The 17,510-nt window shown below is 42.3% G+C and overlaps 1 protein-coding gene across 4 annotated transcripts in view; it reads right to left on the bottom strand.

Annotated features, from left to right (window-relative positions):
* RAD51 (RAD51 recombinase) overlaps positions 1-17,510 on the bottom strand; it is a 36,235-nt gene that overhangs the window by 10,739 nt on the left and 7,986 nt on the right. For all 4 annotated transcript variants that reach the window (XM_037502227.2, XM_037502225.2, XM_037502223.2 and 1 more), the window contains 2 exons: positions 10,425-10,542; positions 8,775-8,866 (listed from right to left, as the gene is read on the bottom strand). In XM_037502227.2, the coding sequence (XP_037358124.1) occupies positions 8,775-8,866; positions 10,425-10,542 (210 nt within the window). The remainder of the gene's footprint in view (positions 1-8,774; positions 8,867-10,424; positions 10,543-17,510) is intronic.

The following is a 17,510-nucleotide window of genomic DNA, read 5'->3' as shown; positions in this document are numbered from 1 at the left end:
CTACATGCCATTCTGCCACTTACAATATGACCTTAAAAATATTCTCAATTTCCCTTTCTGTAAAACGTAGATAAAAACCACCTCGTGGGTTCGTTTTGAAAATTAAGTTATTCATGGGAAATGTTTCACACAGCGCCTGACATACAGAAAGCACTCTGAGGACATACCTCTAGGGCACTGATTGTAGTGTTAACAGCTGGTCATAAAATGACACTGTTTCCTTACAATGATGAAAAAAATAACAATCCCAGCTGACTTTAAGCAAAACGATTTTTCAGGGACCTGCTGCTTTCATTAAAGTAAAAATTTCCAAGAACATTAATTGAGGATTTAATTTAGTTATGCAAGGTTTTGTTAATTGGTAAAGGGAAAAATTACCATGCTAGCATTTGGCAGGTTGGCAGACAAAATCTTTCAAATCATAGGAGTCCATGGAAGGAGCAAAGGATATGTTTACAATAAAAGAGGGTGTTGACACAGGAAAGGTTTGGAACCAAAGGCTAAAAAGGAGAGTTGCCTGATTTTGGGGAGAGGAGAAAACCTTGACATTCAGGGAATAAGCCCTCAGGAATTAAGATGAATGAGGTTCCCCCTTCTCACTCTTGTGTCTTTAGTACTAACGAGAGCAGGCATTCTTTCCCAGTAGATCTTGGTCATAAGTAGTTGGGCAGGCTGACAGCAAAGAAGCGCATAAGCTCCCTGTGTATTGCTGGGTGAGTCTCAAGGAAATGGACTACATGTTCTCTAGACACCTTTTGTCTCTACCCCCTCGCCTTCCAAAGCCACGAAAGACATCTTGTGTAACTAGGCTAGGTAAGAGTCCCACCAAGTTAGCTACATTTAAAAGTAGTCTGGGCCTCCCTGGTGGAGCAGGCAGTTGAACGCAGCACTGTGAAGCTATCCACAACCTCTGCAGCATGAGTTCAATTCCCAGCCAGCCAGGGAGCTACCTACATGGCACAGCAGACCTCTCCTTTCTTGCCGGCTGCTCCCCTCAGCAGTGTATTTCAGTCAGTCCACCTATTTTGTTCCCTGCTGTCTCTGGTGAATCCTCTCACTCCCCACACCTCTGGCCTGTACCCCAGTTTGGGTATGCATAAATAAATAAATCTTTAAAAAAACAGCTTATTAACAATATTTAACTCTTCTTCCTATTTTATAGTGATGCAGGTTGTTTCAAGCTTTCACCATGTTATAATGCTGTGGTGTAAATTCTTTGTATATTTATCCTTGAACATGAAAAGTTTCGTAAGATACATTTTCTGTCAAAGAGCACATGTACTGAAAATTGGTACGTATGCTGAACAGTCTTCTCAGAATACTAAAAATTACTCCAGTACTATGACTATGTGTGAACTGTTCAGTTTGTGACCTGTGACTCAACTTTAGCTAACTTCACTATTAGATCTAACACATAATGGGGTTTTACACTTAACATTAAGTTGAAAAAATCTGAACAAATCACAGTACTGAGATTTTAGTAGTAGTATAACGTCCTCTCTATAACTCCGGTTCCAGCTTCTAGCCTAGTGAAATGTAATCCTTTCATTATTGAGTGGCATTCTTTTTCTCTGGGGGGAAAAAAAAATAAATAAAATAAAAAATTTCTTCTGGTCCCCCCGGTGTCGTAGGGGTTTAGTCTCAGCGCTATCATGCTATCACTGCTATGGCCTGAGTTCAACCCTGGCCAGTGAGCTAACCCACATGTGGCACAGAAGACCACTGTCTCAACAGCTGCCCCCCTTAGCAGTGCATTTCAGTAGATCCAACTGTTCTGCTCCCCACTCTGTCTCTGGTGCATCCTCACTCCACGCCCCACCTAAAGCCTACATCCTAGTTCTTTTTTTTTTTAAGGTTTATTTTATTTATACAAGAGCTGGGGTACAGGCCAGAGGCATGGGAGGGTGATAGGATTCACCACAGGCAGAGTGGGGAGCAAAGCAGGCAGACGGACAGAAAGTACTGCTGAGAAGAGCAGTGGGCGAGACAGGAGAAGTCTGCCGCACCATCTGGGAATCTCCCTGGCCAGCTGGGAATCGAACCTGTGCTGCAGAGGCTGTGGACAGCTTCACAGCGCTGCACTTAACCTGCTATGCCACTGGGGAGGCCCTACACACCAGTTATTCTATGTATAAACAAACAAATCTTAAAAAAAAAAAATCTATTCAGGCACCTGTGGACATTCAGTTAATTTTTTTAAAAAGATCTATTTATTTATGCATACAAGAGATGGGGTGTAGGCCAGAGGTGAAAGGGGGGGTGAGAGGATTCACCAGAGATAGAGTAAGGAGCAGAAGAGGTGGATCTACTGAGATACACTGCTGAGGGGAGCAGCAGGCGAGACAGGCGAGGTCTGCTGCGCCATGCGGGTCAGCTCCCTGGCTGGGGATCAAACCTGTGCAGCAGTGGCTGTGGATAGCTTCATAGTGCCGAGACTTAACCCCTTGTGCCACCAGGGATGCCCCATTCAGTTAATTTCATAGAGAATGAGGATTCTACCTCAGTTTATTGTTGACAGGCATTATCTTACTACTTAATAAATACTCCCAGGACAGAATTCTGTTTATATTCCTTAAGAGCATAAGCATGATATGTGAAGTTGCCCTGGCCAACTACAGATATTGTACTCTAAATATTTATTCCACATGAATCCCTATCAAAATAAGATAGGGAAAACATTTCTATTTAAAAAGTCACATATCGCCTGTTGAGCATGCTGCCGTCGGGAGCGGGGACCTGTGCTGGGGCGTCCCGGCCGCCCCTCAGGTTTGCCTTTCAGTGGCCCCCGGAGGCCTTCGTGCGGGCCCTGCGGACGTCGGGCCAGCCCAGCCCATGCCCTGGAGGTCCCACCCGCCGGTCACGCGCGGCCGCCGGCGTGGGGGCCAGACCAAACCAACCAAAAAGTGTTTTTGGGAAAAAAAAGAAATATCACATTTTATCTTTAAATCTACGTCAGAACAGCAGTGAGGTACTAACCAGGAACTGCAAGTCAGGTGTGTACCCTCAGAAGGAGGTAATCAGCAAAGTTTACAGTCTCCACAGCCTAGAGGTCAAGCATGAGGAAGCCATGCCCCAGATGGACTGCGCCAGAGCGGGCATCCACGCTCGTCTCCTGGCCGTCACAGAAGGAAGACTGTACGGCTGTTCTTGGCTATGCACGCGAGTCAGCACCCCCAGACGGGAGCCGCAGTGCATATTAGCACCTGTTGGCAGCGGTTAACGAGCCACACTGTCTGTAAACTTGAGGCCCACTTGAGTGCTGGCTCCCAATGAACAGATACCAGACCGAGTTGTTTACCCCCCACTGCCCTCTCAGGACATGGGCTACACCTGCAGATGCTGAGTTTATGCGCTTACATCACCACACCATTGCCAAAGCAGACGCTTCCTCCAAGGAAGTACTAGTAGCCTTAAAGCCAGGTAGTGAGAAGGGACTCCCCAGTGGCCTAGGGGGTTAAGGCTCAGTGCTACAGCGCTACCGCTGCTGCTACGCCTGAGTTCGATACCCGGCCCAGGGGGCCAACCCCACGTAAGGTGCAGGTGGGCCTCTCCTCTTGCCCACTGCTTCCCCTTAGTGGTGTAATGCAGTAATGTTCACTCTTCCTTCTGTGTGCATCCCCCCCTCCCCCCCGTCTTATCTGCCCTCCCCCCACTCCCCTTCCCCCACCCATTTGTCTACCTCCCCACAATATGAGACCAAAACTAAGGGGAGCCCGTCAACTCACAGCTACGGTGGAGGCAGAGCAGTGTTTGGTTTACATTAAAACCAAACGAAATGTTTTTAGCTGATTAAAAATACACACAGGGCCTCCCCTAGTGGCGCAGCGGTTGAGCGCTGGGTTGCCAGGCAGTTCGATCCCCAGCCACCGGCGAAGGTACCACCAAAAAAACCCCACAAAAACCTATGCTTACAAAAAAAATAAAAAGTCACATATCATGTCAAATGATCCATGCCAGGGTGATGTTTTAATAGTCCTATTTCCTATGAACTAACAATTTTCTTAAAAAAAAAAAAAAAAAAAAAAGATTTATGCATAAAAGAACCGGGGTACAGGCCAGAGGTGCGGAGGGTGAGAGGATTCACCAGAGACAGAGTGGGGAACAGAACAGGCTGATTGACAGAAACACACTGCTGAGGGGAGCAGTGGGCGAGAAAGGAGCGGTCTATGGCATGTGGGTAGCTCTCTGGCCAGGGATGGAACTCCTGCTGCAGAGGCTGTAGATATCTTCACAGGGCTGTGCTTAACCCCTTGAGCCACTAGGGAGGCCCCTGAACTAACACTTTTCTAATGGTGCTCAGGCTATTCTACAGCTTAACCCCCTTCCTCTTTTCAGTGTTTTCCCTTTACTATACTAAAGTTCTACTACCCCTTTAACTCTTTCCTCCAAGGAATTATTTGAAGTCAAAAGTTGACTTAGGTTTCATTGATACTTGAAACTGCTTAATTTTGTTTGCCTCACAAGAAATCGGGTGACACTGTGATCAGCAATGAAAAGATCAGTGGAGCAGTCAAGAAAGGAACATAAAGTAACAAGCAAGAAAGGAAAATGACAAAAACAGGTGACAATTAAAGTTGGGTCTCTTGATACTAATTTTTTAAATTAAGAATCAGAATCTCGGCCTCCCCGGTGGTGCAGCAGTTGAGCGCTGGGTTGCGAAGCTGCCCGCAGCCTCTGCAGTGCCGGTTCGATCCCCAGCTGCTCCCCGGCCACCGGAGGAGGGTCCCGCATGGCGCGCAGACCTCTCATGCCACCCGCTGCTCCCCTCAGCAGTGTACTTTGGTCCTTCTGCCTGCTCTGCTCCCCGCTCTGGCTCTGGTGAATTCTCTCACCCTCCCGCGCTTCTGACTGTACCCAGTGCTTGTATAAGTAAATAAAATAAACAAATAAATCTTAAAAAAAAAAAAAAAAAATACCAGTTCCAGACAGAAGCAGTGACTGATGAAGGACATGTCTGTAATATGAAAATGAGACAGTCTCTTGGATAACTTGAGAAAAATCAGTTTCATATTAAATTCTCCGTATTTCTATTTTATTAAGTGTGAACCCTGGGGCCTCCCCGGTGGCCTAGGGGTTAAGTTTCAGCGCTACCACTGCTACAGCCTGAGTTCAATCCCCTGCCAGCGAGCGAACCCACATATGGCACAGTAGGCCTTTCCTGTCTCGTCCGCTGCTCTCCTTAGCAGTGTATTTCAGTAAATCTGACTGCTCTGCTCCCCACTCTGTCTCTGGTGAATCCTCTCACTGCCCCCCGCCTCTGGCCCACACCCTCATTGTTCTTTTTTTCATTTTGTTTTTCCTGATTTATTTTTATATTTTTACTTTTTACATCAGTTTTTTAAATTTTATTTTTATATTCCCCATACAATTACAACCCCCTTATTTTGACCCCAATCCCTCCTTTTACCGACCCCTCCCCCCAATAATGTGTCTCTGGCTCATAGTTGTTTGTTGATTTTGATTTTTTTCTTTCTTATAGCTTTTCTTTTTCCTGGCCCCTTATTTAGGTTTTCTAAATTCCTGCTATGAGTGAGACCATCCGGTATTTTTCTTTTTCTTTCTGACTTATTTCGCTGAGCATGATCCCTTCCAGCTCCATCCATGTTGCTGCAACTTGCATATGTTTATCTTTTTTGATTGCTGAGTAATAGTCCATGGTGTATATGGACCACATCTTCTTGATCCAGTCATCTATTTTTGGGCATTTGGGTTGTTTCCAAAGCTTAGCTATTGTAAATAGTGCTGCTATAAACATAGGGGTGTAGTTGCTCTTTGGAATTAATGTTTCTGTGTCCTTTGGGTAAATACCTAGGAGTGGAATTGCTGGATCATATGGAAGCTCTATCTTTAGCACCCTAGCTGTTCTTTAAAAAAATAAAATAAATAATAAACAGAACAGAGAACTTTAGATATAGAGAACAGACTAATGGTCACCAGAGGGGGAGTGGCAGAGCTTGGGGGATATGTGAAATAGGTAAAAGGGGTTAATGGTATGGTAGAGAAATGAAACTAGACTTTTGGTGGTGATCATGATCCACTACATACAGATGCCTAGTTGTAATGCTATATACCTGACACATATGTCAATGTTACTTTAATACAATTTAAAAAAAATCACAGGTGTCTCCCTGGTGCAGCAGTTAGTCTCAGCACTATCATGCTATTGCCAGTCACTGTGGCACTGGCCAGGAAGCTAACCCACATGGCGCAGCAGACCTATCTTGTCTCGCCCGCTGCTCCCCTCAGCTGTATATTCAGTAGATCTGCCTGTTCTGCTCCCCAATGTCTCTGATGAATCCTCTCACTGCCTCTCCCGCATCCCTGGCCTACTTCAGTTTTTATATGCATAAATAAATCTTTGGAAAAAAAAAATCACACTAGGATGTGAAAATACTAGGAAGCTTCCATTATCATACTGGTATAAGGAAGCAGATTTCTTTTTTTTAAAAGATTTAAAGATTTATAGATTTCTTTTTCTTTAAAGATTTCTTTATTTATGCATACAAGATCTGGGGTGTAGGCCAGAGGTGTGGGAGGGTGAGAGGAATCACCAGAGACAGAGTGGGGCACAGAACTGGCGGATATACTGAAATACACTGCTGAGGGAAGTAGCAGGCGAGACAGGAGTGGTCTGCTGTGCCATATGTGTTAGCTCCCTGCTGGGTACAGAACTGGTGCTGCAGTGGCTGGGGATACCTTCATAGTGCTAAGACTTAACCCCTTGTGCCACCAGGGAGGCCTCCACTGCTAGCAATTTTAACTTGGTTGTCATAGTACCTTAAATCCACTATCTCTAAACTTAGACTCATCTTTTCATAAAAACTGTCTCAAGTTCTTTTTGAATGTTATTGGGCTGAGGGGTATTTTAAATGCTCGATCATTACATGCTGCCCTTTACACCTGCTGCCTGTCTCTTTAGTATCACTGTTTTTATTTAGTCTTGATCGGCTAATGCTTTTAATAATTACATATCAAGGGCCTCCCCAGTGGCACAGTGGTTGAGCGCTGGGCTGCGAAGCTGCCCTCAGCCTCTGCAAAGCTGGTTCAATCCCCGGCCACCAGCAAGGGTCCCACATGGCGCACAGACCTCTCCTGCCACCCACTGCTCCCCTCCACAGTGTATTTCGTCAGTCTGCCTGTTCTGCTCTCCACTCTGGCTCTGGTGAATTCTCTCACCCTCCTGCGCTTCTGACTGTACCCAGTGCTTGTATAAATAAAATAAATGTTTAAAAAAAAATAATTACATATCAACTATCCTCAGGTTTGCCTCTGTCATTCAACAGCTATGAGAATGTTTCTGAAAATTTGGCTCATGTTACTCTTCAGTTGAAAACATCTGATTACCACTCTTCACAGAATCAAGTCTAACCTAAACTTCTAAACTGTAGTCAACACCTTCTGAAATGTGGTCTTGTTTAATCTTTTTAAGGTTTACCTCCTATAACTTTCCCAAAGCAAACCTGTAAGCCAAGTAAATAGGTTTATTGTCTATTACCTCCTGCCCCATCTCTTCTGTTCATATCGTTCCCTGCAGTTGTTTTTTAATTTCTTTTCTGATCAAATTTAGCATTCATCAGGAGTCTTGCTCAATCTCTTTTCATCATAAAATATTCCATGATTACTCTAAGGTAAAGTAATCCCTATTAAGCATGTTAAGGAACAATCTTAGTAGTTATGCTATTTCAATTATACCAACTGTTTTATAGTATATCAGATATGCCTTAGGAAATCATCTCCATGAATTCAAAAACTTACTGAGTACTTACTAAGCACTTTGTGAGTGCCAAGCAATCACTTGGCAAAATAGCAGAGAACAAGTCAGCTATAGATTCTACTCTACTCTCTGAAAGATTTTAAGAGTATGGGTTCTAAAGTCAGGTTTGATTCCTGTATCTACTTCCTTAAATGTGATATAATCATAGGCAATTACTTAATTGCTATGTCTACTTATAAATCCATTGAAGAATAGAAGCATAAGTAAAGGAGGAACCTGAAGGAGTTCAGGGAAGGATTTTTCCTAGTAGAGGCTATACTCGGCACATTTGCATATACCAATGAGAACAACAGATAAGCAGCACAGAAAACAGAAGTCACATTCATGAGAAGATGGTAGTAAACTGCAACCAGATCATACTGGCAGAATGAGCCTCTGAGAAAAGAGTACTGCCATTGTAACCTGAGATAAGATGGGTACAAATGCAGGTGGATTTAAAGATTTGCTGGGAAGAGCAGCTTAGGTCACTGGCTGGGAGGGTGGAAGAGGAAAAAGGCTTGAGAAGAAAAGGACAACATATGAAAGAGTTGTCTTACCAACTGTCTTACCAAAGGATGCCTAACTGGAGAAATTCAGACCTCCCATGTAGTATTGAATGTTAACCTAAGTGTATCATTTTGAATTTAAAGTGAAGGTAGTCACTTTTATGGTATTTTTCTTCAGGATGATGAGTTATTTGGCAATACTCACTGAAAAGACAGATGAAATTCACTTACGATTGGCAACTATTCAGTGGGGGATATGATCCTGAGGCTGTTTGTAAAGAAATGATTTTAATAACAACCATAAAATCTAGACTAGTGAAGAAGGCAAGCCAAAGCATAGTAATGGAAGTTTCTATGATTTGGAAGAATTCTGCAGTAGGAATCTATATTCTAATGAGTTCTACAACCAAGGACAGAAAAAGTGCCTTTTATGCTCATCCCAATTGAAGCTTGCAAACAGTGGGAATCAACAGAGTCTTGCAGATTTGACTAGAGCTATATCCCCTACAGCTTACCTGGCATGTTACAGCCAATGTATGACAGATCTGAGTCTTCCCAGTTCGGAATTCTCCAAACATTTCAGTGATAGATCCAGTCTCAATTCCTCCTATAAGAACAGTAAGAAACATCTCTTAGCACAATACAAATGCTTAGAAACAACCATCACAGAAATGGAACTCGCATTCTTTACCCAAATCTCCCAATGCTGCCATTTTACATAACTACAGTACATCACCAATGTCAGAAAAATGGTGTTAATATGACTCAGAGCTTCTCCAGGTTTCTCTAGTTATACACGCATTCATTATGTTATGTGTGTAGTTCTATGGAAATCTGATGGCATGTGTTGCTTCCTGTAACTGCTTAGATCAACCATCACAAACCAAAGCAGTCATTTTTTTTTTAAAGATTTATTTACACAAACAAGAACTGGGCATAAGCCAGAGGTGCAGGGGGTGGGGGTTGGGATGTGGAGTGTGAGAGGATTCACAGGAGAGAGGGGGAAGAACAGGCAGATCTACTGAAATACACTGCTGAGGGGAGCAGTGGGTGAGGAGCGGTCTGCTGTGTCATGTGGGTAAGCTCCCTGGCAGGCCGGGGATCCAACTCGTGCTACAGTGGCTGGCAATAGCTTGCTAGCGCTGTCTTTAATCCCTGTGCCACCAGGGAGGCCCCAAAACAGTTATTTAAAATGATTATAGGTGGGGTCCCAGCCTGAGCGCTGGGTTACGAAGCTGCCCGCAGCCTCTACAGCACCAGTTTGATCCCCGGCCGCTGGCGAGGGTCCCACGTGGCTGGACAGACCTCTCCTGCCGCGCCCGCTGCTCCCCTCAGTAGTCTATTTTCGTCACTCTGCCTGTTCTGTTCCCTGCTCTGACTCCGGTGAATTCTCTCACCCTCCGGCGCTTCTGACTGTACCTAGTGCTTGTATAAATAAATAAAAATAAATCTTTAAAAAAAAAAAAAATGATTATAGGTGGGGCCTCCCTGGTGGCACAAAGGGTTAAGACACAACCTATGAAGCTGTCCACAGCCTCTGTAGCACAAGTTCGATGCCCGGCCGGCCAGGAAGCAACCCACATGGTGCAGCAGACCTCTCCTGACTCTCCCACTGCTCCCCTCAGCAGTGTATTTCAGTCAGTCTGCCTTTTCTCTTCCACTCTCTCTCTGATGAATCCTCTCCGCCCCTCACCTCTGGCCTGCACCCCAGTTCTTGTATGAATAAATAAATCTTTAAAAAAATGATTATAAATATAAATAATATCATCTAGCATTTAACCAGTAAATCTTTTTTTTTTTTTAAGTTTTTTTTTTTTCTTTTAATAGGGGCATATTTTATTTATTTATTTGTTTGTTTGTTTTTATACATGCACTGGGTACAGTCAGAAGCGCAGGAGGGTGAGAGAATTCACCAGAGCCAGAGCGGGGAGCAGAGCAGGCAGAAGGACCGAAGTACACTGCTGAGGGGAGCAACGGGCGGCAGGAGAGGTCTGCGCGCCATGTGGGACCCTCCTCCCGTGGCCGGGGAGCAGCTGGGGATCGAACCGGCGCTGCAGAAGCTGCGGGCAGCTTCGCAACCCAGCGCTCAACCTCTGCGCCACCGGGGAGGCCCTGGATGTCTCTTTTAACTAGAGTTCACATCACAGGAAAAGGCATTACTATACCTTGAAGTAGTTTGTCAAGCTCTTTGGAGCCAGTAGTTATCTGTATTATTTCTGATCTCCTTTGGTGGAATTCAGTTGCAGTGGTGAAACCCATTGGAACTAATTTAGCTGCTTCAGTCTAGAAAAAAAAAGAATGTCAGAAGAATAAAATATGCTTAGTAAAAACAAGAACAAGGAAAACAGAGGAAGATATCTAACGAAATCTCCAGAATGATTTCTCTTAACAACATAAATAAAATTCATTGTTCTAGGATTATTTTAGTATTTCTAGCAACTAACAAAAAAAACTAGAGACTTTTTAAACTGCCGATTCAGAATTATACTCAGGTGATTAAGAAATCATGATTATAGGGCCTCCCTGGTGGCGCAGTGGTTGAACGCTGGGTTGCGAAGCTGCCCGCGGCCTCTGCGACGCCGGTTCGATCCCCGGCTGCTCCCTGGCCACGGGAGGAGGGTCCCACATGGCGCGCAGACCTCTCCTGTCGCCCACTGCTCCCCTCAGCAGTGTACTTCGGTCAGTCTGCCTGTTCTGCTCCCCGCTCTGGCTCTGGTGAATCCTCTCACCCTCCCACGCTTCTGACTGTACCCAGTGCTTGTATAAACAAAACAAACAAATAAATCATAAATAAATAAAAATACATGCCTCTTAAAAAAAAAATCATGATTATAAACCCCCACATGTACTTTGCCTAAGTTATGACAAATGTGATAATACAGTACAAAGTCCAACAATATATTTAAATCTTTATTTCTTGTTTCATCAACCAAACTGTATCTTTCAACTTTCTTCTTTGATCTCTTTGATCTGTCCTTTGATCTCTTCCCTGCTATGTCTACTTCTCCATCTCTATCAGTTGGAGCTTTTATTTCACACTGTCAAGGTTAAGAACATTTATATTCTGGGGCCTCCCTGGTGGCACTAGGGGTTAAGGGTCAGATTTATGAAGCAATCTGGAGTCACTGTAGCACGAGTTTGATGCCGGGCCAGGGAGGTGAGCCACATGGTGCAGCAGACCTCTTCTGACTCGCCCGCTATATTCAGTAGATCTGCCTGTTCTCTCCCCACTCTGTCTCTGGTGAATCCTCTCACCCCCACCCCCTTGCACTTCTGGCCTGTACCCCAGTTCTTGTATGCATAAGTAAATCTTAAAAAAAAAAAAAGAACATTTTTTTTTTGGTGGCGCAGCGGTTGAGCGCTGGGTTGCAAAGCTGCCCGTGGCCTCCGGGCGCCAGTTCGATCCCCGGCTGCTCCCTGGCCACCAGAGGAGGGTCCCACATGGCGCGCAGACCTCTCCTGCCGCCCGCTGCTCCCCTCAGCAGTGTACTTCGGTCCTTCTGCCTGCTCTGCTCCCTGCTCTGGTGAATTCTCTCACCCTCCCGTGCTTCTGACTGTACCCAGTGCTTGTATAAACAAAACAAACAAACAAACAAACAAACAAACAAAAACAAATAATGCCTCTATAAAAAAAAAATTATATCCTACTTTGTAGTATTGATAAGCCTTCAATTAAATGTAAGGTTGATTACCAAACTTAAAAATAAATATACTCAAATACATGGAAACGTACACAGGGAGGCAGATGGGGTATGGGCATGTGTGGTTTGGTGGAGGGCTTAAACAAAATAAAAAATTGGGCCTCCCTGGACCTCCCCTGGTGGCACAAGCAGTTGAGCGCCACACTGTGAAGCTGTCCGCAGCCTCTGCAGCGCCAATTCGATCCTGGCCGGCCGGGGAGGGTCCCACATGGCGCAGCAGACCTCTCCTGTCTCGCCCACTGCTCGCCTCAGCAGTGTATTTCATCAGTTTGCCTGTTTTGGTCCCCGCTCTGTCTCTGGTGAATCCTCTCACCCTCCCGCACATCTGGACTGTATCCCGGTTCTTGTATAAATAAATCTTAAAAAAAAAAAAAAAATTGGGCCTCCCTGATGGCACGGATAAAGTCTCAGCACTATCAAACTATTGCCAGCCACTGAGGCACTGGCCAGGGATCCACCCCACATGGCACAGCAGACCTCTCCTGCCTCTCCCACTGCTCCCCTCAGCAGTGTATTTCAGTCAGTCTGCCTGTTCTGCTCCCCACTGTCTCTAGTGAATCCTCTCACTCCCCCACACCTCTGGCCTACACCCCAGTTCTTGTATGCACAAATAAATAAAAATATATCTTTGGGCCTCCCCAGTGGCGCAGCAGTTGAGTGCTGGGTTGCGAAGCTACCTACAGCCTCTGCAACGCCGGTTCGATCCCCGGCCACCGGGCGAGGGTCCCACATGGCACGCAGACCTCTCCTGCTGCCCGCTGCTTCCCTCAGCAGTGTATTTCGCTGGTCTGCCTGATCTGCTCCCTGCTCTGGCTCTGGTGAATTCTCTCACCTACCCATGCTTCTGACTGCTTGTATAAATAAATAAATAAATCTTAAAAAAAAAATATATATATCTTTAAAAAAGAAACAAAATTAAAAATTAAGCTAAAAAATTTTTTTGAAATGCATGATAATTAAATAATATATTCTTAGGGGCCTCCCTGGTGGCACCTAAATAAAAATAAATTAAAAAAATGCATTCCTAAATAACTTATGAGTCAAAGAAGAAATCACAAGGGAAATTAGAAAATAATCTGATGACAGAAAAAGAAGATATAACAAAAAATTTATGGGATGTAGCAAAAGCACTACTTAAATGGAACATTATAGCTATAAATGCCTATATTAGAAATATCTTAAATCAATAACCTAACCTTCCATCTTATAAAAGTTACAAACGAAAATCAAACTAAACATAAACAAGCAGAAGTAAGATTAGAGCAGAAACTAATAGACAACAGAAATACAATACAGAAAATTAGCAAAGCCAGCTGTATTTTTGAAAAAAATCAGTAAAATTGATAAACCTGAAAACAAAAACAAAAAACCCAAATCACTAAATTCAAGAATCAAAGAGAGGGGGTCCCCCTGGTGGCACAAGGGGTGAAGCACAGCACTATGATGCAATTCGAAACCTTTGCAGCACAAGTTCAATCCCCAGCCAGGAAGTTACCCACATGGCACAGCTGACCTCTCCTGTCTTGCCCACTGCTCCCCTCAGCAGTATATTTCATTCAGTCTGTCTGTTCTGCTCCCCACTCTCTCTGGTGAATCCTCTCACCCCCCACATCTCTGGCCTGTACCCCAGCTCCTGCATGCATAAATAAATAAATCTTAAAAAAAAAAAATTAAAGAGAGGCATTACTACCAACCTCACAAAAATAAAACTCTAAGTCAACAAATTAGGTAACAGATGAGATAGGCAAATTACTAGGACACAAATATCCAAAATCACTCGAGCAGAAACAGAACCCAAATCATGGCACCAAATAATTATTTGAATTTGATCTGAATTCAGTAAAATAGTTTGAGTCTGTCTACAAAAATATCTATCCATCCATCCACCCATCTATATATAAAAGAAAATCTTAATAGAGTGTAAGATTAAACCTGTAATTTTAAAACTTTCTATAAAGAAAAAAATCAATGAACAGCTGAATAGTTGGTTTGTTATTCTCTAAACTTCTCTGTATACCTAATACCTCACTTGAAAATTCATTACGTTTATAAATTCATTGCAAAGCCAAATGGCATGCTAAATTACAATTATTTCACTAAGATTCCAACATTAACCCTGTCTCTCAAAGATTGCTACTGTCAAATTCAAGTAAATTTTTTTTAATGCTAACAGTTTCAAAATGATGTCCATTTTTAATCTTTCTTTTACACCTTAGCCCTGTCTTTTTCTAGTGTTCTTTATCATTTGTCAAGTTTTCCAACCTCTCAGTCTTACTATGTATTCTACTGAGTCCTTCCCCCAGATCTCCTGTCTTTCTCCCAGCTGGGCTGCCTGCTCTATTAGGTAGCTTTTGCCCCGGCATTCCTTCACCGAGCACTTAGCTGGAGCAACTTGAAACTAGGTCGTTTTCCACCTCAAGTAGCTTCCTAAGAGTGGAGAGAAAAATGCTCTCAATTCTTGTATTTCTGAAAATGCTTTATTCTGCCCTAACAGTTGACTATTAGTAGTATTATAAGTTGAAAATTATTTTCCCTTAGAACTTTGAAAGCGCTGCTTTACTAGCTTCTACCATCCAGATTTCTAAGAAGAAATGTGCCAATTTTTGTTCCTTTAGAGGTAACTTTTTTCTCTGTGAGCTCTTTCAGAATCTTCTTTTTAAGTGCTATGCTGAAATTTCACACTGATATGTCTAGGTGTGGATCTTTGAAACTCTGGGGTCTTACTTTACATTACTCCTACATCCCACTGCTCCCCTATTTAGCACTGGGAAATTTTCTGGTATTATTTGGGACTTTCTTTCCTTCTTTTTCCTGTAATTCTACTAATCATCGGGATGAAGAGTAATGAAAATTATAAAATATAAAAGTGGGGAGAAAAAATAAATCAATACTGAACTTGCTTATATATGCTAAATATTTAGGGGAAATGTACTGACATCTGCAATTTTCTTTGAAATACATAAAAAGGGGCCTCCCTGGTGGCGCAAGGGGTTAGGACACAACCTATGAAGCTACCAGCAGCCACTGCAGCAGGAGTTCAATCCCAGGCAGGGAGGAGACCCACATGGCACAGCAAACCTCTCCTGACTCGCCTGCTGCTCCCCTCAGCAGTGTATTTCAGTCAATCTGCCTGTTCTGTTCCCACTCTGTCTCTGGTGAATGCTCTCAGCTTTCACACCTCTAGCCTGTACCTAGTTCTTGTATGCATAAATAAATAAAATCTTAAAAAAAAAAAAAAATAAATGCATAAAAAAGTCCAAGATGGATCGATTGCTGGCCAGATAGATGACAATGCAAATATATGAAAATGTTATTGGATGGAGTCCAGTTGGCGGACATGAATGCTTTCTGTAAAATTCTTTTAAATAAGCAGTCAGGGGCCTCCCCAGTGGCGCAGGGGTTGAGTGCTGGGTTGTGAAGCTGCCCGCGGCCTCTGCAGCACCAGTTCGATCCCCAGCTGCTCCCCGGCCACCAGAGGAGGGTCCCACATGGCGCGCAGACCTCTCCTGCCGCCCGCTGCTCCCCTCAGCAGTGTACTTCGGTCCTTCTGCCTGCTCTGCTCCCTGCTCTGGCTCTGGTGAATTCTCTCACCCTCCCGCGCTTCTGACTGTACCCAGTGCATGTATAAACAAACAAAACAAACAAACAAATAAATAAATAAATAACATGCCTCTATTAAAAAAAATAAATAAATAAGCAGTCAGTTCAAAAATTTTAATAACAAATGTTGGCAGGGGAAAAACTCAGAGAAGTACTCTTTCCCTTTTTGTCATGTCATTTTAACACCACATTTTTAGTCTATAAGCTCTTAAAGAAACGGAATACTATAACCAATGTGACATTTACAGTAAAAACCATTCAACTGCCTTATAGGCAGAACTTTACTTCTTATATTTACATAGTAAGTCTACTTTCCTCTGTGCAAGGAAAAAAGTCTTAATTCTATGGTTTTCAATAGTCAAGAACTATCAAACCCTTGGATACGATACACAGAATCGCAAGTAAAAGGAAAATATTACCAAAAATATCCATATCTAATATATGACAGCACACTAAGAGGTGTGATAGCTCAACAAAAGCCAATTACATTAAACTTTGAAAATGCAGAGAAGGCCACATTAGAATCTGGCACTGTCTGAATGAATTATTCCATTTACAATATCTTTCTCTTTCAACCAGTTTGATTTATATTCTGAAAATGGATTTTCTTTCCTTTAGATAATTTCCTTTCTCTACTTTGACAATACATATTCTCGCTGAAAGTTACAATTCCAAAAACTTTGGGGGAATGGAAGGGAATAGCCAACTGAATAAATTCTTCTTAACCTTTAAAAGTAATTAAGAGTCAACTTTTACCCACCAAAAATTCACAATATGAAATATCTGAAATCAAAGAGGCCAGAAAACTGACCTATCAGTTTGCATCTTTCATTTCACTTATTACAGGTGTGTATTTATGTTTTCGTAGAAAGAACGCTGATCTGTTTCCTAAAACTAAGGTCTGAAAGCACAAGTGAAAATCTTGTCAGGATTTCTGACTCTCAGAAAGAAACAACAAATAGACTTTAAGGACACCTACTGGTTTAGTCAATACCACAAGCTATCATTAAGATAAGGGAGTCGGAACTATTATTTCCAATTAACTCACCATTTCAACTGAAACATTTATTTGAATATTTCAATAAAAGACTTCTTCCATGGATGGCAACAGCTTTACCTCAAGGGCTTAAATTAAAAACCACTTTTGATTATAATGCTATAAGCCAATGTTACCTTGATATAAATTACTTTAAAAAAAATTGATTTTTGAGTCCTGACTGAATTTTAGTGACAGACTTGCCACCTCTTAAAAATGCAAAGTTCTTTATATAATATGCAATAAGAGAATTTTGTGTATATATTACATGTTGTGTACATATTAACGTATGAATATTAAATAAGAATACAAAAATCTCAGATATTATCTTTTAAGTTTTACTGAAGAACTAAATGTTCTGAGGCTATCCAGTAACAGAGGATACATTATTTTTGAAAATTCTTTAGCTTTTGAAGATTATTTTCAGAGAAAATTTCTATCAAGCTCTAACAGTAATTAACATAAAAATGAAGATAATTTTTATAGATTAAACATTTGCTTTACACTATATAAAACATCGAGTAAAGCTAAAACAGTATAACTATAAATATCAAAGGATAAATACATAAAGTAAAATGTAATCATGGGGGATTATGAGTATTAATAAATATTTAAAGAAACAAATAGTAACTAAGACATTGGAAGGAGGAAGGATCATCTTTGAGATGATCCTTTCTCATCTCCTTCTAATGTCAGATAAAAACAAGTGGATTCTAGTCTTAGTTCTGTCATCATCTGCATAACCTTGATAAATAAGTGAACTAAGGTGCCAATGTTTTCTCATTTGTAAAACAGAAAATACTGGTCCTATCTATCTTTCTCAGTGTCATGAAGGCAAAATAAGAATACGTACGAAAGAAGTGCAATTTCAAAATTACTGTTTTATACTGTACATATGTGTACATCCAAGGGGT

This window comes from Talpa occidentalis, unplaced genomic scaffold (genome assembly GCF_014898055.3).
Source record: "Talpa occidentalis isolate TD23 unplaced genomic scaffold, MPIMG_talOcc4v2.1 talOcc4.11, whole genome shotgun sequence".
Lineage (NCBI taxonomy): Eukaryota > Metazoa > Chordata > Mammalia > Eulipotyphla > Talpidae > Talpa > Talpa occidentalis.
The sequence above is the reverse complement of the archived record's forward strand: the minus strand, read 5'-3'. Positions and strand labels throughout refer to the sequence as shown.